General features: G+C 47.5%; 1 protein-coding gene across 2 annotated transcripts in view; it reads left to right on the plus strand.

Moving 5' to 3' along the window:
- The window catches only part of DAAM1 (dishevelled associated activator of morphogenesis 1), a 182,416-nt gene that overhangs the window by 121,434 nt on the left and 38,614 nt on the right, over positions 1-22,368 (plus strand). For both annotated transcript variants that reach the window (XM_083517393.1, XM_083517394.1), the window contains exons 6-15: positions 587-920; positions 3,051-3,161; positions 3,997-4,100; positions 5,794-5,860; positions 6,698-6,815; positions 9,326-9,464; positions 12,519-12,577; positions 13,574-13,761; positions 15,804-16,112; positions 16,978-17,085. In XM_083517393.1, coding sequence (XP_083373519.1) covers positions 587-920; positions 3,051-3,161; positions 3,997-4,100; positions 5,794-5,860; positions 6,698-6,815; positions 9,326-9,464; positions 12,519-12,577; positions 13,574-13,761; positions 15,804-16,112; positions 16,978-17,085 — 1,537 coding nt within the window. The remainder of the gene's footprint in view (positions 1-586; positions 921-3,050; positions 3,162-3,996; positions 4,101-5,793; positions 5,861-6,697; positions 6,816-9,325; positions 9,465-12,518; positions 12,578-13,573; positions 13,762-15,803; positions 16,113-16,977; positions 17,086-22,368) is intronic.

The following is a 22,368-nucleotide window of genomic DNA, read 5'->3' on the forward strand; positions in this document are numbered from 1 at the left end:
TGTATGACCTCTGATTCTGGTTTCCATTTGGGGATACAGAGTTGACCTAGAAATTGCTGGCGGAGATCAGCATATAGTTTACAATTGAGAACCATATGTGTAAGGGTTTCCACCAGGAGGTCTTCACATGGGCAAGTTCTTTCTCCTTCCATCCTGCCTGAGAACCTTCCCCAAAGGAGGTTGGATGGAATTGAATTAAACCTGGCCAGCGAAAATGCCCTTCTTTCTTGAGGGTTAAGCAGAAATTCAAGATAATTATGGTTAGTTTCATGCTCCCAAGAAAGTTGAAAATAAAGAGGGGAACATGTTTTCTCTGCTGCTACTGTTAGTTCTTGGCTTTCAATATCCCACAACCTAGTTTTTATTATAGCCTTGGCAGATGGAAGGGATGTCAATCACAAAAGTTCCACTGACAGCCCGAGTTGCTGTACCTTCTTGTTAAACTGTTGTAGCCCTGGGGAAAGAAAGGGGTCTAACAAAACTTCGCTGGGGAGAGGATCTTTATCTGATGTAAAATTTGTAATTTGCGTTGTGTGTTTTTTCCCTGACGAACCCTCTTGTATTTATGGCGATCTGTTTCTGGCAGGTTTGTCACCAGGTTTATCGACCTGGATGGCTTGACGTGCATTCTGAACTTCCTGAAGAGCATGGACTACGAGACCTCTGAGTCCCGGATACATACCTCTCTCATCGGGTGCATCAAAGCTCTGATGAACAACTCTCTGGGGAGAGCTCACGTCCTGGCCCATTTAGAGAGCATTAATGTGATAGCGCAGAGCCTGAGCACGGAAAACATTAAGACCAAGGTGGCCGTGCTGGAAATCATGGGAGCTGTGTGCCTGGTCCCCGGGGGTCACAAGAAGGTGCTGGAAGCCATGGTGCACTACCAGAAATACGCCAGCGAAAGAACTCGCTTTCAGGTACGGACTTGCCTCTTGCCACTTAAGTTGGTTGTACATTGGGAAATATGGGACGCGGGTGGTGCTGTGGGTTAAACCACAGAGCCTAGGACTTGCCGATCAGAAGGTCGGCGGTTCGAATCCCCACGATGGAGTGAGCTCCCGTTGCTCAGTCCCTGCTCCTGCCCACCTAGCAGTTTGAAAGCACACCAGTGCAAGTAGATAAATAGGTACCACTCCAGCGGGAAGGCAAACGGCATTTCCGTGTGCTGCTCTGGTTCGCCAGAAGCGGCTTAGTCATGCTGGCCACATGACCCGGAAGCTGTACGCCGGCTCCCTCGGCCAATAAAGCGAGATGAGCGCCGCAACCCCAGAGTCGGCCACGACTGGACCTAATGGTCAGGGGTCCCTTTACCTTTACCTTTTATATTGTATTCTTGGTTGTATACCACAAGACGGTTGTCATTAAGAAGTATGAAGATCCCAAACTTGGGCCTCCTGCTGTTTTCGGACTACAATTCCCATCACCCCTGACTGCTGGCCTTGCTAGCTAGGGATGATGGGAGTTGTAGTCCAACAACAGCTGGAGACCCAAGTTTGGGAAATAGTGGTATAAATTGTTGAAATAAACAGAACAATAATCCATCTTTTAGCCCTACCTGCAGCATGGATTGGGGCCGGAGGGGGGGGGCGAGAGAGAGAGAAGGAGCCTGCAGTCCTTCAGATGCTGTTAGATTCCAACTCCTACCATCCCCAACCAGGATGGCCACCATGTGCGCCAACTCAGTCTAGTGGCAAGGTGTCTTTGCCCCCCCCCCCCTCAATATCTGCTGGCGGGGGACCGGGCCCTCTCAGTGTTTAGGGGGCAGAGGACACCAAACATGGCACAGGTTGGGAAATAATGAAGGCCGTTGGAGAGACTTTTTTCCTTTCCCCAGCATATCAGTGCTTCTTTTGCCCCACGGCTTCTGTCTGCTCAAACAGGGCTTGCAGGTTTTTGAAAACAGGCAATGCCTGTTTTTAGCAGAGTCAGCAGTTGGACAAGAAACCTCTGCTTGCATCGACCCTTTAAAGCTTATCCTCTGCCTCCAGTATTAACTTTTACTTAGTGTTTTGAGTTCTACATCAGTTTGGGCAATCTCTGCATTTATTTTTTATTTTAATGCTTTCTGGGGTCAACTCAGTCTGGCTCCCCGTTTGTGGAACACTCACCCCAGGGAGACTTGCCTGGTGCCCTCATTATACACCTTTAGGTGCCAGGTGATAACATTCCTCTTTAACCAGGCATTTGGCTGACTGACTTCCAATGCCCTTTTAAAATGTGTGGGTTTTTTGGGGGGGTTGTTATTGTTTTTGTTGTTGTTATGAATTTTGTGTTTTATATTGTGATTTTAGGTTGTGAACTATCCTGCAGGTATAAGGCTGTATACAAAATAATAATAATAATAATAATAATAATAATAATAATAATAATAATAGTAATAATAATAATAATTTTATTTTTGCATTATTTCAGCAGCATCTGCCCTTCACCTTAAGGTCCCAGGGCAGGTGGCAACAATTTAAAACACAATATCCCAAGAATAGGGTGCTTGTTTGAGTGACACCTGAGAGATATGCCTGGAAGCTACCATACATCAACTGGGTTGTGGGGGGGGAGGTTTATTGGTTTGCTTTCTCGTTCTTGTTTTTACATTGTATTTTTATGCTGTGAACCACCGTGAGATCTATGGATGAAGGGCAGTAGACAAATTCAATAAAGAACAATAATAATATTGATTTTTAATTTTTTTCAATTAATATATGGGTGCTTAACTCAGAGACTCTGTGGTTCTGTCAAAATATGTAAAAGCTATCTCTAGCCAGTTCATTAGCATGGACAGGTAATTCCAACCCAGCCTTCCCCAAGCTTTTGTCCTACAGATGTTTTGTCTCACAGATGTTTTGCCAGCACCTGGGAGCTGCCCAAAACATCTGGAACATACCACAATGGGAGGGAAGCTGTATTGGTGAACCATACTATTTTTTGTGATCCTCAGCATAAAAAACTAGTTCTTTTTTTCTTAATGCAATGGGTTTGCACTGGTGGCATATTTCCCCTGCACTTCTGCACCTGTAGACGTCATTAATTGAAAACCTTCTACCCCGCAGACACTAATAAATGACCTGGACCGAAGCACAGGCCGATACCGTGACGAAGTGAGCCTCAAGACGGCTATTATGTCCTTCATCAACGCAGTTCTAAGCCAAGGGGCTGGAGTGGTAAGTTTGGGGGCTGGAGGAATATGTTTCAACCATTGAGGCTGGTGAACACTTGGCTGGTGGGGTGGAGGTCCAACAGGAGGTGGCGCCAGAGGCAACGGCAGGCAGAGCCAACTAATCCTAGTTTTGCCCCTATTCTCCTCCATGCTACAAGGGGCAATACTGAGATGGGGAGTGAGCTGGCAGGGAGTGATGCCTCCTGAGCTCTTGTAAGTAGGAAGGCAGGCAGGTGGAGGTTGTTTAAGGTTGGTGGGGCAGGGCCCTATTCACCCTAATAGTTCCTTCCTTCCTTCCTTCCTTCCTTCCTTCCTTCCTCCCTCCCTCCCTCCCTCCCTCCCTCCCTCCCTCCCTTCCTTCCACCCATCCTTTCATTTTCTTTCTTTCTTTCTTTCTTTCTTTCTTTCTTTCTTTCTTTCTTTCTTTCTTTCGTTCATTCTCTCTCTCTCTCTCTCTCTCTCTCTCTCTCTCTCCCTCCCTCCCTCCTTCCTTCCTTCTTTCTTCCCCTTTCCCCTCAACAGAGTTCCTGAGAAAGCTTAGGTGCATGATAGAGGGGGTAATTTTGCACAGCCGTTTTCTGGGAACACATGACGGGTACCTTGCCAGAAGACCCCAAAATTCGATTGGGAGGCAGGAAGCCCAGGTGCTTAACGTTTGATTCCAGCCCTCTTTCCTGGTGTGCCTAAAATAAGATTGGCTCATTTCTGCCGCCTCTTCTGGCTGGGGGATGATGGGAGTTGTAGTCGAGAACAGCCGGAAGACACCAGGTTGGCATCTAAAAGGATATTCAGATCAGACCCACAGTCCTTGAAAGGTCTCTTCTCTTCCTCTTTTCCAGGAAAGCCTGGACTTCAGACTCCACCTCCGATATGAATTCCTCATGCTTGGGATTCAGCCTGTGATTGACAAATTAAGAGAACATGAAAACTCCACATTAGATAGGTAAGTGTGGTTGATTGGTTTGCAGTCCATGAGGTTTATTTTGCCCCATCGTGCCTTCTTCTTCATTCTTGCTGGATTTTGTGTTTGTATCCATCTTTAGGCTGACGCATTCCAATTACCATATTTTTCGCTCTATAGGACGCACCCGACCATAGGACACACCTTGTTTTAGACGGGGAGAACAAGAAAAAAAAATCTCCCCCTCTCTGCCCAGCGCCCCTTCAGTGAAGCGGCAGGAGAAACTGAGCCCCTTCCATTTCTCCTCCCGCTTGGCTGAAGGGGCGCTGCGCAGCTCTCCTTCTCTGGCAGGAGAGTCTTGCTCTCCCGGCTTCAGCAAAAGGAACCCGAAGCCTTCGGAGCGCAGTGCGAGTTCCCACTGCGCTCCAAAGGCTTCAGGCGGCTATCCCTGAAGCCTGGAGAGCAAGAGGGGTCGGTGCGTACCGACCCCTCTCACTCTCCAGGCTTCAGCGAAAGCAACGCATAGCCTCCTGAGCACGGACAGAGCGTTCCCTCTGCGCTTCGGAGGCTTTGCGTTGCTATCGTTGAAGCCAAGGAGCCTGCAGTTGTTCCATAGGATGCACACACATTTCCCCTTAATTTTTGGAGGGGGAAAAGTGCATCCTATAGAGCGAAAAATATGGCAAGTTCAAATGGTACCTGAACGCTTCTTGAAACGTGCCTAATGCCAGCAGTACTTAAGAGCAGTTGTCAGTCAAATTTGTGCTGTATTATTAGTTTACAAAATGCTTTACAATCTCCCCTTACCCACCCCCTTGCAATTTTGTTTTACTTTGTCAAACTCATGCATTTATTGGTCTGTTTCTCAGGCAACTGGGCAATGTTGTTGTTGATTCGATTTACATACCGCCCATTATCAAAAGGTCCCAGGGCGGTGTGCACCATTAAAAACAAATTACAGAACACCAATGATAAAAAACGTAATAAAAAGCATACTGGCAGACAGCCTAATAATAAAATAGTCTTCTCCAGAGATGTTCACCTCTGTGGTCCCCTAACCCCTTCCTTTCTGGCAGTTATATTTGGCTGCCTAAAATCTCCCACACAAATTTGAGCAAGAATCAGAAGCTTTGCATTGTTGTTAAGAGGATGAATTATGTAAGGGCTTCAAATTCTGCTGGATGAAATGTCAATAAATGGCTTGCCTGCTCTAGAAATTTCTAAATAGGAATAGTAGTATAAGCCTTCTAAGACTCCCCCCCCCCCCGCCAAGATTGATTCAACAACAACAATAATTTATACCCCGCCCATCTGGCTGGGTTTCCCCAGCCACTCTGGGCGGCTTCCAACAGAATATTAAAATACAATAATCTATTAAACATTAAAAGCTTTCCTAAACAGGGCTGCCTTCAGATGTCTTCTAAAAGTCTGGTAGTTGTTTTTCTCTTTGACATCTGGTGGGAAGGCGTTCCACAGGGTGGGTGCCACTACCGAGAAGGCCCTCTGCCTGGTTCCCTGTAACCTCGCTTCTTGCAGCGAGGGAACTGCCAGAAGGCCCTCGACACTGGACCTCAGTGTCCGGGCAGAACGATGGGGGTGGAGATGCTCCTTCAGGTATACTGGACCGAGGCCATTTAGGGCTTTAAAGGTCAGCACCAACACTTTGAATTGTGCTCGGAAAAATATTCAATAGCCCATTACAATAAATGTGTGTTGACTCTTATCTCCTTCCCAGGCATTTAGACTTTTTTGAAATGCTCAGAAATGAGGATGAATTGGAGTTTGCCAAAAGATTTGAACTGGTATGTATGCATCCATCCATCCATCCTAACTACTCTAGCGCTGGGTTGTTGTTGTTTTGCTGTTGTAAGAATAAAAAAGCATAAAATTATACCTGCCTCGAATCACTACAACAACTGGATCCCTTTGCAGTGACCCCTGAAAATGGGGCGAGCAGGTGGGGTGCTTTTAAATGAGCATTTTCACAAAACCCCCCATCCCAATTGGGCTCAGCATCACTATAAGTAAATCACACTCCTGAGCACCTTATGAATTTTACAGTGGATGTCGAAATTTACATTAAAATGGAAGAAGCAAAAATCCCACGATAGTGGCTTAAAAGTCATATTGCTTTCACCATGATTTGGACATACAGTGGTGATTGCCGCATCTTGCTAAACATCAGCACTCACATCTGTTTGACAGTGGAACGGACTATTTTGGAAAATGGTGGACTCTCCTTTGTTATAGGTTTTTCAACAGAGGTTGGCTGACCATTATCTCAGGGTTTCTTTAGCTGTGATTCCTGTATTTCAGGAGATTGGACTGGATGGCTCTTCCAACGCTACAATTCTATATTCTGTGTCAAGAATTCTTGTACACCTGGCAAACCTTGACTGTGATTGTGAACATGCACGTGTGGATATAGACATGTGCAAAATTTTGAACATTCATTGGCGGGGGGTGAAATGTTTGTGTACACTTGCCCCCACCTATATATAATAAAGACCTGATTTGAAGACGGATTGTTCTGGGTTTAGTGCAATTGAGGGCAGCAACTTTTGACTCCCTGTGGCAATGTCAAGCTATACTTGGGGCATGGAAATATGAAACGTCACTTTTTGCCTATCCAAACACAGGTCCATATAGATACGAAAAGTGCAACCCAGATGTTTGAGCTTACGAGGAAGCGGCTGACCCACACAGAAGCGTACCCACACTTCATGTCTATCCTCCATCACTGTCTCCAGATGCCTTGTGAGTAAATATATAGAGATGTATTTTTGTATCTGTAAAGCACAGAGACGCGGGTGGCACTGTGGGTTAAACCACAGAGCCTAGGACTTGCCGATCAGAAGGTCAGTGGTTCGAATCCCCGCGATGGAGTGAGCTCCTATTGCTCGGTCCCTGCTCCTGCCAACCTAGCAGTTTGAAAGCATGTCAAAGTGCAAGTAGATAAATAGGTACCGCTCCGGCGGGAAGGTAAATGGTGTTTCCGTGCGCTGCTCTGGTTCACCAGAAGCGGCTTAGTCATGCTGGCCACATGACCCGGAAGCTGTACGCCGGCTCCCTTGGCCAATAAAGCGAGATGAGCGCCACAACCCCAGAGTTGGCCACGACTGGACCTAATGGTCAGGGGTCCCTTTACCTTTACATGTAAACCAGGCTGTGGGTGGTTTCAGGGCTCTTGTTTTCTGTTGACTGAAGTTGGAAATGTTGTAGCTGTAACATAAGGGTTATTAGAATGGGTTGCTTAAATCTTCAATGTTCTGCGAAAGCAGCAACATCTATAGGCTACGTACCGCATTATTTTGAAGGACTCTTTGTGTGTGTGCTCATTTCAGCCCCTCTCTACGGAAGTGGATGAATGAGCTGGTGTCCTCATGATGAATGGAATGGTGTCCTCTTGATCAGAAATAGGAAATATGTTGCAATCAAAGCAGTGCTAAGGGGGACATTGAATCATCTCAAGGATTTCTACTTGTGCAGCAGAACATTCTCCCTTTTTCCTGTCACTGTGCACCCTTTAAATCTGTTCTGAGACAGAATTGGGGATGGCAGGGGGGCACACAGGGGGAGGAGATGGGTGGACAGTTGCCTTGCTCAAGCGGAACTCGTTCTGTTTGCGCAATTAATTAGTTCAGTACTGCCCCAAATTTTTAAGGACAACATCATCTGCCCCAAAGGGCGTGGAGAAGGCTTCTTAACCCTGGCAAGAGAAGACAAAATGACAAGACTGGATTTGTATCATTTAGTTAAAAAACTGGGATGAACGCTTGCAATGGGAGGAGAGGGAGGGGGAGCAGCTTGGACTGCTAGATCGAAGGAAAGTAGGGTTTCCTCGTGAGTTGGTCTATAGAAATCTCTCTGGAGAGAAGATGCTGAGATCCCCACCACCCTTCCTGGGTCTCAGGTTTTCTGCTAATTTACATCTTTGTGCGCCCCAAGGACTTGTTGACTGTAGATTGCCATGTTGCGTTCCATAGAATGTTATGAAAGGAATTGAGAATTGAGCCTGGTGTTTGCGCAGGAATATTTTGGAACCGGCTCTTTCAGTCGTTAATAACAAATGTAACAAAGGAAAACAGAAGTCCTTCCAAGAGTGGGATGAGTTTGCTAGATGCAACCCCTAATTATCTCCCCACCCCCCACCCCAAAAAACAAACCCTCTTCCTCCCCTACAACCATGAATACACCATCTTGCATACACCAGCATGAATATATGTTAAAATCTGCAAAGTCAAAACTTTGGTGCTTCTCATTTGCAATGAAAATGTAATCTAGCAAAGCCTCTTCCCACTGAAGGTAGTGGAGGGCTGGAGGCAATTTATGCTCCATTTCCCCCTTCCCTCCTGCAGCCACTTCCTGTGCTGTTCTAGAGGATCTCCCCAACTCCCTGGAACAGGGGAGGAGAAATCCTTGACACCCCCCCCCCCGCTCATGTCAGCATGAGCAAAGTTCCGCTCATGAGAACACAATGGAAGCCGCTGAGTTCTCTGACAACGTAAGAGGTAGTTTAAATTGATTGTGTGCCATTCCTCTTCCCTCGAACAACACAGCTGCTATCCCAAACAACAGCAACAAATTTCATAAACAATGGATTTTGGGTTTTGTTTTGTTTTTACACAACCCCCCCTGGAGCATCCAGGAAATACGTTCAATCAAGCTCTGCTGTCATTGCAATCATCTGCACGGAATATTTTCTCAATTACATCCAATTGCTCTGGATTTGCCTGAGTTTTCCTAGAAGTCCCATATCTAGCTCAGCTTCTTGTGTGATTTACTTCCCTGATATTTGATTCAAAAGTTGTGTGCTGGGGTAATCCCATAGACTCTTAAATATTTTTTATTTTTATTTATTTAAATCCCGTGTGTTTCCACGAGGTCACTTGCTACTTTTCATCCTGCCTGACACACACAGATACAAACACCCCAACAAACCATCTTTCTCTCCACAGCTCACCTGAATTTAAGGGTTGCCCAGATCCACATTTGTATGCAAGCATCTGCCTTAATCGCAGAAGCATTTTGAAAGATGCCAAACTCTCCCAAGGCCCCTCCGTCCTTGCCAAAAGAGGTCCCTTGAGAGCTTCTTCCTTAAATGTTTTGCATAGCTGCCTCTACAGTCTCGGAATGGTTTTGTGTTTGAAATGTGGAAGCAGCAGGAGTTTCAGCAAAAACCGCTGGGTCTCTGCTGCGGGGATCTAGCATGCATTCTCCCGTGTGAAAGTCTTTGTTAATCTCTATCTCTCCTCCGCCTCCTTTAGATAAGAGAAATGGCAACACGGTCCATTATTGGTTGCTGCTCGACCGCATCATACAACAAATAGTTATTCAGAACGACAAAGGGCAGGACCCAGACTCAACACCCCTGGAGAACTTTAATATTAAGAACGTTGTTCGAATGTAAGACCCTCTTCCTCCCTCCTTCTGAATGCTAAATTAGGAGACTTTCTTTCACTCTTTCTTTCCTGGTTTTATTCTGTATTTGGTGCGTGTTTTGCTTTTTGAACATCTTTTTTTTAAAAAAGGCACGTGCTTCCAAGTTGGGTTTCCTGCATTGACGGGGGGTTGAGCTGGATAATAATAATAATAATAATAATAATAATAATAATAATAATAATAATTATTATTATTATTATTATTATTATTATTATTATTATTATTATTATTTATTATTTATACCCCGCCCATCTGGCTGGGCTTCCCCGGCCACTCTGGGCAGCTTCCAAAAGAATATTAAAATACTATAGTACATCTATAGTACAGTATGCAGTATAGTATTTTATGTATTTTATGTATAGTATTACTATAGTACATAAAATACTATAGTACATCTTTAGAGATCCCATCCAATCATGATTGCATGGACTACATAAGTCTAAAACAGGGATGGGTTTTTCTCCTTCCTCCGTCTTCAGTTGGGGGCGAGGCATTCAGTTTTAATCCTTTGTGTTTCCCCCGGATAACTGTGAACATATGTTCCCTATGATCACAAATACAGGCAGCGACCAATTTATGCTTGTCTGAAATGTGTATGACCATGCATGCACACACCAGACCAAACCTGGAAGTGACCCAAAAATGCCACCAGAATGAGCGGGGGTGGAATGCAGGATCCGGAATGTAACCTCCGCAAAAATCGGTCCCTGCCTGTACAAACTGTGTTTCGAGAGCATGGGACTCTGTGGTATAAAATTAAGGAGGTGAGAAGAGTCCTGCTGAGTTGGGTCCAAAAAGTCCATCTAGACCTGTTCTCCATAGCTGCCAACAAGATGGCTCCAGGATGCCCATATGTTGTACATGAAGTCAGTAATACAGACCTCTCCACACTGTTGCCCCTGACCAACCAGCAATAAATGGCATGCAACCTCTGGATCAGTAGAAGCTTCTTCTTGCCTTCTGGCTTACAACCAGTTGAGGGGTGGGGGCTACTACCTGTCAACTTCCTCTTCCTTGGTCTCAGTATTGCCCTTGTAACCTCTGCAGGGAGGCTGATGGAGGCAAAACTAGCATTGGTTGTCCATGCCTGCCGTTGCCTCTAGCGCCACCTGCTGTTGGGACTCCCTGTTTCCTGCCCTACCACTTTCCACTACTGTTCTGAACCATGGAAAGTCCATTTTTAGCCATCATAGGTGATAGACCAACCATGAATTTATCTGGAGTGGACTCTAGCACAGAGCTAAATGAATGTTTTTCCCTGCATGGATTTCTGTTTGAGCGACAGAATATTCTCCCCCTATGCACCCCATAAATCTGTTCTAAGGTTTTCCCCAAATTTGTGGAAATCCTCACATGGATGGGACAGGTTGGTCTTCTGGTCTCCTTTTTGAGTAGTTAATTCCAAAAGTTATCCATACATTGATACTTCCCATGGCCCTTGTTACATTCAGAAAAGGCAATTCCTATTTTTCGTGCTCCCAGCCCTCTTCATCCATTTAGCATAACCTGTTTCTAATCCTGTAAGAGAATGGCCGCCTTGAAAGGTTTTCAAACACCTTTCTTCCCTATCAAGAGTCTGCTTTCGTTTGCCAACATTTCATGGCTGATAACCTCATCCCATAAGGTAGGGTTGCCATATTTCAGAAAGTAAAAACCAGGACACCCTGAAAGTTGTGGAGCTTTTTTTAGGAAGACACCAAAATTGTTAAGCTTTTGCCAAAATGCGATTTTTCGATTGATCCAGGATTGATTTCAGAAATCCCCCCCGGACCTCAATTCTGCCTTTGAAATCCTGGTAATGTCCAGGAAAATCCAGACATATGGCAACCCTACCATAAGGAGTGGTGTTGGTAAAGATTCATAGCATTGTAGTGGTTCAGACAGTGTCTAGAACAGTGTTTCCCAACCTTTTTTGGGCAAAGGCACACTTGTTTGATGAAAAAAATCTCGCGGCACACCACCATTACAGCCCCGTGACGTCAGCACGCAGCGTCACGCCGGGAGGGACGCACGAAAGTGAAAGTTTTCAATTTTTTCCCCTCCCCCTTGCCGGGGAACCTCCAAGCTTTGGGGGTGGGGGGGGAGGAGGCAGCAAAGCGAGGGACTGAGGGACGGCGGCAGCTGAGGCGGCGGCGGCTGTTGTGGTGGTAGCGGCGATAGCGGGCGGAGGAGGGGGCGGCGGCGGGGCCGAGGTGGCCGGCGGCGGCAGGGGAGGCGGCGGCGGGTGGAGCAGGAGGGCGGCCGAGGCCGGTGAGGGAGTAGGGTTGCCCGGGGCTTGAGGAGCCGTCGCCGGGAGTTGCTGCTGCTGTTGCTGCTGCTGCCCGGACATGCCGGCCTCCTCCTCGTCCGCTGTCTCGTGCTCCTCCCTTTTGCACGTGCTGCCCCGCCGCCGCCCCATTGGCTGGGTCCTGTCAGCTGATCCTGTGTTATTTCCTGTGTGTGTGTGTGAGGGGAGAATGGAGAGAGAAACCTCGGCACCACCACCGCGGAGCCGCCCCCGGCTCGACGCGGATCCTTGCCGCCGCTGCCTCTCACCGCCCAACTCGCCCGCCTCCCTCCCACGGCACACCAGCCAACGTCTCACGGCACACTAGTGTGCCGCGGAACACCGGTTGGGAAACACTGGTCTAGAAAGCGTCTAGATTTCCTCCTAATCTCTTAAATCAGTGGTTCTCAACCTGTGGGTCACCAGATGTTGTTGGACTACAACTCCCATCATCCCCGACCACTGGTCATGCTAGCTAGGGGTGATGGGAGTTGTAGTCCAACATCATCTGGGAACCCACAGGTTGAGAAAGGCTGTCTTAAATGCTCCTGGAAAATAACCTGGCAATACCGAGTGAGCCCAACCTTAGGCCTAGCGACCCAGACGCAAAACATTGCCATTATAGAAGCTCTTGTGGGAGGGAAATGGACAAATTGAGCAAATGTGTATAGGTAAAAACCTCAGGCTTTCCTTAATCCTCGTTTCCTATTGTATGTGGTGCTTATTGTTTTCGTGGTTTGTTTTCTTTCTAGGCTGGTTAATGAAAATGAAGTGAAGCAATGGAAAGAACAAGCGGAAAAGATGAGAAAAGGTGACTGGTGAAAAATAAACATTCCGGCCTAAACCAGAAGGATAGGTGTATGGTAAAGCAGATCAAGGATGAGGAAGGTGTGGCCTTCTGAGGTGTAGGTGGACTCCAGTTCCCATCTTACAAGGCTGCTGGTGATGCTGACTGGGGCTGATGGGTGCTGGAGTCCAGCAGCAGGGCCTTGCGTTCCCCATCCATCCATGAAGGGTTACCATGACAACCAGGCCTTTGGTGAAGCATACCATATGTAGGAGAAAGGACCACAGGGGGAAATAGTAGAGTGGTTTGCTTAAGGCGCCAGGTTCAAAGGATCTTGGGCAGCTAGGACTCAGGTGGGAGAAAAAAATATGCTTGAAGGTGTGGAGAGCCAACCTCAGTTGGGGTTCTAAGCTAGATGCAGCTGTGGCCTCACTCTGGTTAAGGCGAATCGTTGCATTTTATGGTTGTGAGAGGAAGTGACATAATGGAGGCGGGAGGCCCAGATTCCTCCTAGCCATGTGGACAGGAGTTAGAACAGGTTAAATAGTAAGCCTGAGCTTTGAGGGTCGTGTGGAGCTGGTCTATAAACATTGGGGTTGAGGAGTACGGAAGTTAGAACCTCTATAGTGTGGCGTTGGAGGCAATTGGTTAGTTGACACAAGTTTATTCCCTTTGGCCATAATCCAGACATCTGCTACACAGACAAACAGTTTCACCTTCCTTGAGCATTTCTCAGAGGGAGATGTGGTCTTTTTGTGGGTGGGAGGAACCAGAGTTCACAACTTCCTGAGGTAATCCTTATCAAGAAGGGAGCAAAGTCAAAGAATCAGGAGCAGGGGCAGCAGGAAATCAGAAGCTTGAAGAGGGCATGTGGCTCAGTGGCAGAACATCAGCTCTGGATTGCAGAAGGTGGCTAGGAATGCCCCCTCTCTAAAGCCCTGGAGAGCTGCTGCCAGCCAGTGTTGACAATACTGACCTTTCAAACAGTTTAATCTCCCGTCCCTTTTTCTTATCACAAAGAACATCACGAGCTCCAGCAGAAGCTGGAAAAGAAAGAGCGGGAATGTGACGTCAAGACCCAGGAAAAAGAGGAGATGATGCAGACCTTGAATAAGATGAAGGAGAAGCTGGAAAAAGAACTGTCAGAGCATAAACAAGTCAAGCAGCAAGTGGCAGACCTCACGGCGCAGATCCACGAACTGAGCAGGGTGAGGCCATCTAACGTGGGATTGAGCCAGATCTCGCCATTAGCTAGTGTCGCACACAATCCCAGTCTCCGAGCAGCAAGACACTCCAGAGGTTCCCATGTTTCCCCTGGGTTCAGTTTCCTTGGACCGAAGGTCAATGGAGACTGTGGTGTCTTTAGGGTATATGGTTTCATTTACACATATACACAACCTGAGCATAGGAGGGAGGGGTTCACTGCATTAACACACCAGCAGATCTTGCCTCCCCGTTAGGTTTCCAGGGTAATTTGGGGCCAGGACAGAGCACTACAAGTCTCTGTGTCTCCAGCATCAACCCAACTCATAGATGCACAGATCCCTTCACCTTTTGTTCCCCATCCTAGGATGTCCTGGCATCCAGCCAGGTGAGGCAGGAAGAGACCCGCCCATTTGCCTCTATGGCAACAGAGCTCACTCTTTAAGATGTCGGTGGTGGGTAGGTGAGCGGCTACGGGCATTACCTTAACAAAGAAACTGGTTTGACTGGTTTAGCATGTTTCCTCCTGTAAATGCTAACCTCACAGATACAGGACCACCTGTGGACATTATCTAAACTGACCCCCTGAACCTATAAGACTGGTTTTATGAAAGAAAAGGTTCAGCTACAGAACTTGATACAGAAAGGTCAAAGACCTTTCTCGTCACTGAGAGGAGAAAGAGGCCAAAGTCGGGTGCTCGTATCTTTGCCTGAGTGAGACTCCAGCTAAGATCTTGCTTTCTCAGAGGAGAATTTAAGATGGCGGCACTACCTTGGATAGTCTGGGATCACCCAGTTTTGTAGCGTTGCTGAAGATAAGCATGGGTGGATTTTGATGAGAGTCAACAAAGAGCACAATATAAGCTGCTCTAAGCTTTGCAGCGTTCTTCAACCTTGAGTCCTCAGATGTTGACAACTCTCGCCAACACTTAGCATTGGTTAATCTGCCTGGGGATGATGGGAGTTGTAGTCCAACAACATCTAGGGGCCCAAAGTTGAACACTTCTGTGAAGGAGAAGGTGGTAATTCCTTGGTGTCGTTGGGCATCCAGTATATTTCAGGAATATCAACTGATTGTGGAGCAGTGCATTATTTTGCTATGGGATCCCAGTGGTGAAGGAGACTTCGTATAGCATGGACCCTTGCCCCTTGACTTCAGTGAGGACAGGCTCACACCAGCAGTCAGCCAAGGTTTGCCGCTGGGTGCTGTGCCATCAATCCCAGGAGCCATGCTCTATACGGACAGAGAAGCTAAGGTTATCCAGTAGTGAAGGAAAGCCACCGGAGATGTCCTCTGTTAAAACAGAAGAGTTTTCTCACAGCATCTTTGACAGCCCCAGCATGATTTTCTAAACTAGCTTTCTGCACTCCTTGCAATTTTGGGATAAATTAGACATTATGGGGGAAGGAGCTAAGCTAGGGCAGGGGTAGTCAACACAGTGCCTTCCAGATTCTGTAGGATTGTCAACTCCCGTCAGCTCCTCCTGGCATGATCAAGGATGATCAAGGAGTTGTAATCCAGCAACATCTAGAGAACCATAGCTTCTTCACCCTTGGGCTTGAGGAACCTCTTCCCCACTTTCCTTTCCCTGTTGCTGCTATCCCTCACATCCCAAATACAAGGTGGAGATTCCTCACTTTCTCTACGTCAAACCTTGCTTCTCTTCTTCATTTTCAATTTCCCTGGCAATTTGTCTTTTGGATCCATCACTGGTAGGCTGAATGCCATCTAACTTCCTTATATAGTGGACGCTCAGGTTGCGAACATGATCCGTGTGGGATGCACATTTGCAACCCGCAGTGGCGCGTCTGCACACGCTCAGGTTGCGAGTCAGTTCTTCTACACATGCACAAAGCACGATTTAGCCTTTCTGCGCATGCGCTACCCCCAAAACCCGGAAGTAACCCGTCCCGGTACTTCCGGGTTTCGGCGGGTGCGTAACCCGAAAAAATGCAACAGGAAGCATCTGTAACCCGAGGTATGACTGTATATTTTTCAGGTTCCTTGCAGTGACCGTATGTTCTCTCTCCCCTCTTTTTCTTCCAGAGAGCAATATGCGCTCCTGTCCCAGGGGGGCCCCCTCTGCCACCAGGTGCTCCTGGGGGCCCCTTACCAACAGCTTCCATAGGTTCTCTTCTCCCGGTCCCTCCGCCACCACCACCTCCTGGCGGGGTCCTCCCACCACCGCCTCCGCCGCCACCGCCTCCCGGTGGACCGCCTCCTCCACCAGGGCCACCTCCGCTTGGCGGCCTCACCCCAGCCCCAGGAGCACCCTTGGGATCAGGGCTCAAGAGGAAAAACATCCCGCAGCCCACAAACGCTCTCAAGTCCTTCAACTGGTCCAAGTTGCCTGAGGTAAGGAGCTTCTTCCACGGTGTGTGAATCAGTGCTTCTGGCTGTGTGGTCCTCCTCTGTGGCCATCGTCAACTTGTAGTTTGGCTGGTGGCCTCCAGGTGTTTCGATCGGCCCTAGCCATGCACAGCCATGTTGGTTGGGGCTGGTGGAAGCTGTGGTCCATCTTGAAGGCTTCCCACAGGGATCTTGGCAGTCATTGTGAGAATAGGGTGCTGGACTAGTTGGGCTTTGGGGCCGCCATCTTCCCTGTGGCATCCTGCTGTCTTCTGCTTGAAGCAGAATTCTGGACTAAATGGACTATTCTGGGGAGAGAGAGAGAGAGAGAGAGAGAGAGAGACATTTCATCCCTCTCTGGCAAATCCACCCAAATTTGTGTGTTAAGGCAAAGGTGACCTTGACAAGGTACTCTGTTCCCATAGTATATGGTTTCTTTTTAAATATATATATATTTATACTTTTCAGATATATACATTTCATTGATTTTACAATCATTTTGACATTTTAAAACTTGGCGTCCTTCCCCCTCTTTCTGCGGTTCCTTAAATTTATTTTTAACATCTTCTGCATATCCAAATTAGCTTAACTTACTCATTTATTTATCTTCTTTAAATATTTACTCTTATGTAGCTGCAGGTTATTACAATAATCCTGCCAGTGTTTTTATCTGTTTACAGTTTATCCGTAAATATGCAATAGACCATTTCCCTTCTTTTATAAAAAGTTTGTTATCTTGATTTCTTATTCTTCCGGTAAGTTTCGCCACTTCTGCATAGTCCATAAGTTTATAGCGTATGGTTTCAGTTTACAAAATGGCGGCTTGTATGGGATAAGTGGTGCTTAACCCATCCTCTTCCCTTCTTCCCAGAACAAGCTGGAAGGCACCGTATGGGCTGGCATTGATGACGCAAAGGTGTTCAAGGTGCTAGATCTGGAAGACCTTGAGAGGACATTCTCCGCTTACCAAAGGCAGCAGGTAGAGTACTGCCAACGTGTGTTTTGTAAGATGGTCCAAAACCGCCTCCGTCGGGTGATCATTGGAACGCAACGTTTTGGCTTTTATTTTTACCATCCTTCATTTACTTGTGTAACACCATTTTAATTCGTCCTGTCAACTGAACGCCTCTGGGCATGTCCGTGTTTGTGATTTTGATGGTGGGCACTTAGCCTGACAGGGGAGGTCTTGGGAGAAGTGTGTGCCGCGTGACAGCATTTTGAGAGGCAATGCATGCTGTGCTCAAGGGACGAGTAACAACATTGCTGGGAATGGCTAAAAACTAACCACAGATTTAACTGCATGGGAATCATCCTGCGCACCCCCAATTTCGAGAATACGTTTTCAGTTGCGTATCTGAATGACAACTTTATTCTCTTAGCCGTTTGTAATTTCTCTGAACTGGTCGCAATGTAAGTTGTTTGGCGCGTTCTACTTTATAGAAAAGGAAAACAAGAAGAGATTTGATCGTGTTGTCTAAAATTATGTCTTGTGTAGAGAAAGAGGAGAACACTGGGCCCAAGCGTAGAAGGGGAATGTTGGAAGATTCACAGCAGATAAAAGAAAGCATTTCTTCACACGATGCATAGTTAAACTGTGGAACTTGCTTCAGGAAGTAGTGGTGCCCACCATTTTGGGTGGCTTTAAAAGAGGATTGGGCAAAGGCATGGAGGACGAGACTATTCAGTGGATACCAGCCACAATGACTAAGTTATAATAGAATATATATATATAATATAATTTATTATTTATACCCCGCTGTCAGGGAACTGCCTTCAGTACTGGAGGGGGAGCGCAAAAGCCAAAGGGATTCCAGAGAGCGTCCAGGGTTCGGGAGGAGCAGCCCATCTTCTGGGGAAGAGAATCAGCGTAGCACCAGTAGAGAAGGGGGGCAGGTGGGGGAAGCGGCGAGGCGGTCCCATGACTCCTTGCCTGGGACCAGCGGGGAGAGTAGGGGTCCTCCGTTGCCCACGCCCTCCCTGCACAGAGAGGGTAGGCGGAGACTAGGCGTCAAAGAACTTCTTTGCTGGAAGAAGTTTAAGAAACGCCCACTCACAGATTCTGCCAGTGATTGAGTCAGCCACGGGTGAGTGGCTGTCCGGACAGAAGAGGTTCACTTTGGCAGCCCAGCCAGGTGTTTGCACCCAGCCAGGGAGATAGGCACCTGCTTACACACGAGCAACCCCTTAGAAACATTACACCCGCCCATCTGGCTGAGTTTCCCCAGCCACTCTGGGCGGCTCCTAATCGAGTGTTAAAAACAATACAGCATTAAATATTAAAAACTTCCCTAAACAGGGCTGCCTTCAGATGTCTTTTAAAAATTGACATCTGATGGGAAGGGCGTTCCACAGGGCGGGCGCCACTACCCTCTGCCTGGTTCCCTGTAACCTCACTTCTCACAATGAGGGAACCGCCAGAAGGCCCTCGGCGCTGGACCTCAGCGTCTGGGCTGAACGATGGGGGTGGAGACGCTGCTTCAGGTATATTGGACCGAGCCTGTTCAGCGCTTTAAAGGTCAGCACCAACATTTTGAATTGTACTTGGAACAAATAGAATCATAGAGTTGGAAGAGACCACAAGGGCCATCGAGTGCAACCCCCTGCCAAGCAGGAAACACCATCAGAGCACTCCTGACATATGGTTGTCAAGCCTCTGCTTAAAGACCTCCAAAGTAGGAGACTCCACCACACTCCTTGGCAGCAAATTCCACTGTCAAACAGCTCTTACTGTCAGGAAGTTCTTCCTAATGTTTAGGTGGAATCTTCTTTCTTGTAGTTTGGATCCATTGCTCCGTGTCCGCTTCTCTGGAGCAGCAGAAAACAACCTTTCTCCCTCCTCTATGTGACATCCTTTTATATATTTGAACATGGCTAGCATATCACCCCTTAACCTCCTCTTCTCCAGGCTAAACATGCCCAGCTCCCTTAGCCGTTCCTCATAAGGCATCGTTTACAGGCCTTTGACCATTTTGGTTGCCCTCCTCTGGACACGTTCCAGTTTGTCAGTGTCCTTCTTGAACTGTGGTGCCCAGAACTGGACACAGTACTCCAGGTGAGGTCTGACCAGAGCAGAATACCGCGGCACTATTACTTCCCTTGATCTAGATGCTATACTCCTATTGATGCAGCCCAGAATTGCATTGGCTTTTTTAGCTGCCGCGTCACATGACAGATGGTCATCCAACCTCTGCTTAGAAAGCTCCAAGGAAGGAGAGTCCACCACCTCCCGAGGGAGCCCGTTCCACTGTCGAACAGCTCGGCACCCAAGAATCAATCTGCAAAGAAGTTGCTGATTAAACCAGAAAGTCAAGAATGAGCAGAGACTGCTCTGCCATCTCAACCGGCCCACAGTCACCAAATTTCCCAGTTGTAGGCATCTAAGCCCCCTCTCCTGCTCTGAATGTATACAACACACAAACACAGTTTGTGAAATCCACATTTCCAAATGCACCCTCTCACACATTTTGCTACATATAAAGCACTTTCACGCTGGACAAACCACACACACACAGTCTTGTGTAGACGTGGTAATTGTGCAAACATGTGTTTCGTGTCAATGCATCAAGCGAAATAGGTAAGGAAGCTGCCATGTGGGTCTGTACACTTCTGACAAGGAAATGCTTTCTTTTTTCCCAATGCAAGTATCCCCAGCGACTGTCCCCAGGGCTCTTCTCTCACATTCTCAGGCAGCCAAAGGGAAGAGCACTTCTTCTTTTTCCTATTGAAGACTAATCCTAATAGCTGTGCAGAAGGCTATTTATATTCTCCTTAAGGACACACCTGGGCAATGCACACTGTGTCGCAAGTAGGTCTCTGCGTACACCGTTGTCGCCAGCTTGTAAACACAGGAGGTGCTGCGACAGGGAGCTGTGAAAGATCAAAGCTCCTTAAGAGATCCTTTGCTGCGTGCCTCTCCCAACGCAGTGTTTGCAAACCGGTGTCTCCATTTGATACGTCGCAGTGCTGATTTCTCACGTGAAGTCTGAACTGGACCTCAAGCGGCCGTGTTTGCAGGGACCAGCCCAGTAACACCAGCGGCTTTGCTTCGATACGCCTGCGTTTTTCCTGTGCAGTCAAAATGCTCACCTAAAAAAAGGAAAAGTCGTGTGCACCCGCCTGTCATATAAGCACACACAAAAGCTTTAAAAATTAGGCGAAATATCCGCAGCACGCTACAGAAAGCTGTATAGATTTTCTCTCGGGTTTGCATTTGCAGGTAGACTTGCACTCTATACTGGTTTGCGACCTGCTTGCTTGTTTTGTTTCCTTGCTTAGGAATCCATGTGCACAGACTGTTGGTTTGGATTTCTTTTAAATCCAAGGTAGGCCATTTGTGGATCTCCGGGTGTTGCTAGACAGCAGCTCCCATGAGCCTCTGCAGCCAGTATGTCCAAAGGCTCTGGGAATGATGGGAGTTGTAAAGGTTAAGGTAAAGGTAAAGGGACCCCTGATCATTAGGTCCAGTCGTGACCGACTCTGGGGTTGCGGCGCTCATCTCGCTTTATTGGCCGAGGGAGCCGGCGTACAGCTTCCGGGTCATGTGGCCAGCATGACTAAGCTGCTTCTGGCGAACCAGAGCAGCACACAGAAACGCCGTTTACCTTCCCGCCGGAGCAGGACCTATTTATCTACTTGCACTTTGAGGTGCTTTCAAACTGCTAGGTTGGCAGGAGCAGGGACCGAGCAACGGGAGCTCACCCCGTCACGGGGATTCGAACCGCCGACCTTCTGATTGGCAAGTCCTAGGCTCTGTGGTTTAACCCACAGCGCCACCCGTGTCCCGATGGAAGTTGTAGTCCAGCAGTATCTCAAGGGCCACAGGCTCCCCATCCCAGTTTTGAAGAGAGGGTTAATAATAATAATAATAATAATAATAATAATAATAATAATAATATATTATTTATACCCCACCCATCTGGCTGGGTCCCCCCAGCCACTCTGGGCGGCTTCCAACAAAACACTAAAATACAGTAACCTATTAAACATTAAAAACTTCCCTAAACAGGGCTGCCTTTAGATATCTTCTAAAAGTTTGGTAGTTCTTTTTCTCTTTGACATCTGGTGGGAGGGCGTTCCACAGGGCAGGCGCCACTACCGAGAAGGCCCTCTGCCTGGTTCCCTGGTTTCATTCCTTGAATCTGAAGCGTAGATAAGGAAGTGTGTCTCTGTGTGTAAGTAAACGACAGCAGAGTATAGAGGAGGAACTGATGCTTATGTGAAGAATAATCAGCTTTGTCTAGTCTGGTGAAATAATCCTTTGGTGCTCTGAAGGTTGAGGACTCAGACACAGTTTCAGGGAAGAAGCAGCGTCAACCAGTAAGCTCTTTAGAAGGTGCAAGTTTAATCTCTTCCTGATGCTAATCTAGGGAAGGATGACCCACCGTCTTAGGAGCAAGATCAGATGTCAAGAGTTACCAAGCACTGAAGTCCAAAAGAGCACCTTTCGGTCTTCATCGCTCTTGATCAGCCTGCACAAGCCTGGTGATCTTGGGATGTTCTGGGTCTGGGCGTGATGGGGGCTATAGTTCAAAGGCGCCAGGTTGAGGGAGGCGGGTCTTGATGCTTGGGAGATGGAGAAATGGTTACAGGTATGAAGCCGTTGAGGAGTGTTTGGCAAAAGGTAAAGTGCAGGTACAAGGCTGCCTTTATACTTGGCAGCTTCCAAGAAGGTGGGTTGAAATATATTTAGCACAGAAGCAGGTGTGCAATGTGAGTCTCCTAATTTATTGTCTCCTGTCCCCAAATTTCAGCCAGTGTGGCGTAGTGGTTAAGAGCGGTGGACTCGTAATCTGGTGAACCGGGTTTGCGTCTCCGCTCCTCCACATGCAGCTACTGGGTGACCTTGGGCCAGTCACACTTCTCTGAAGTCTCTCAGCCCCACTCACCTCACAGAGTGTTTCTTGTGGGGGAGGATGGGAAAGGAGAATGTTAGCTGCTTTGAGACTCCTTCGGGTAGTGATAAAGCGGGATATCAAATCCAAACTCCTCCTCCTCTTCTTCTTGCCATTACCAGTTTTCATTCTGCAAATGAAAATCACCTTGAGCAAAGAACAAAAACCCTCACCCCACAGAATCTGTTGATATTTATGATTGGGGTTCTCCCCCCACCCTCAGTATTAATCTAATGGGGTACAAAATGACCCCTGCTGTCCCATATTGCCTACAGACACCAGAAGGATAGGGGGATACTGGTCCTAGGATTGTAAAATTGTGGAGTTGGAAGGGACCCCGAGTGCCATCTAGTCCAGCCCCCAGCAATGCA

This window comes from Podarcis liolepis, assembly GCF_965112155.1.
Source record: "Podarcis liolepis genome assembly, chromosome: 1".
NCBI lineage: Eukaryota > Metazoa > Chordata > Lepidosauria > Squamata > Lacertidae > Podarcis > Podarcis liolepis.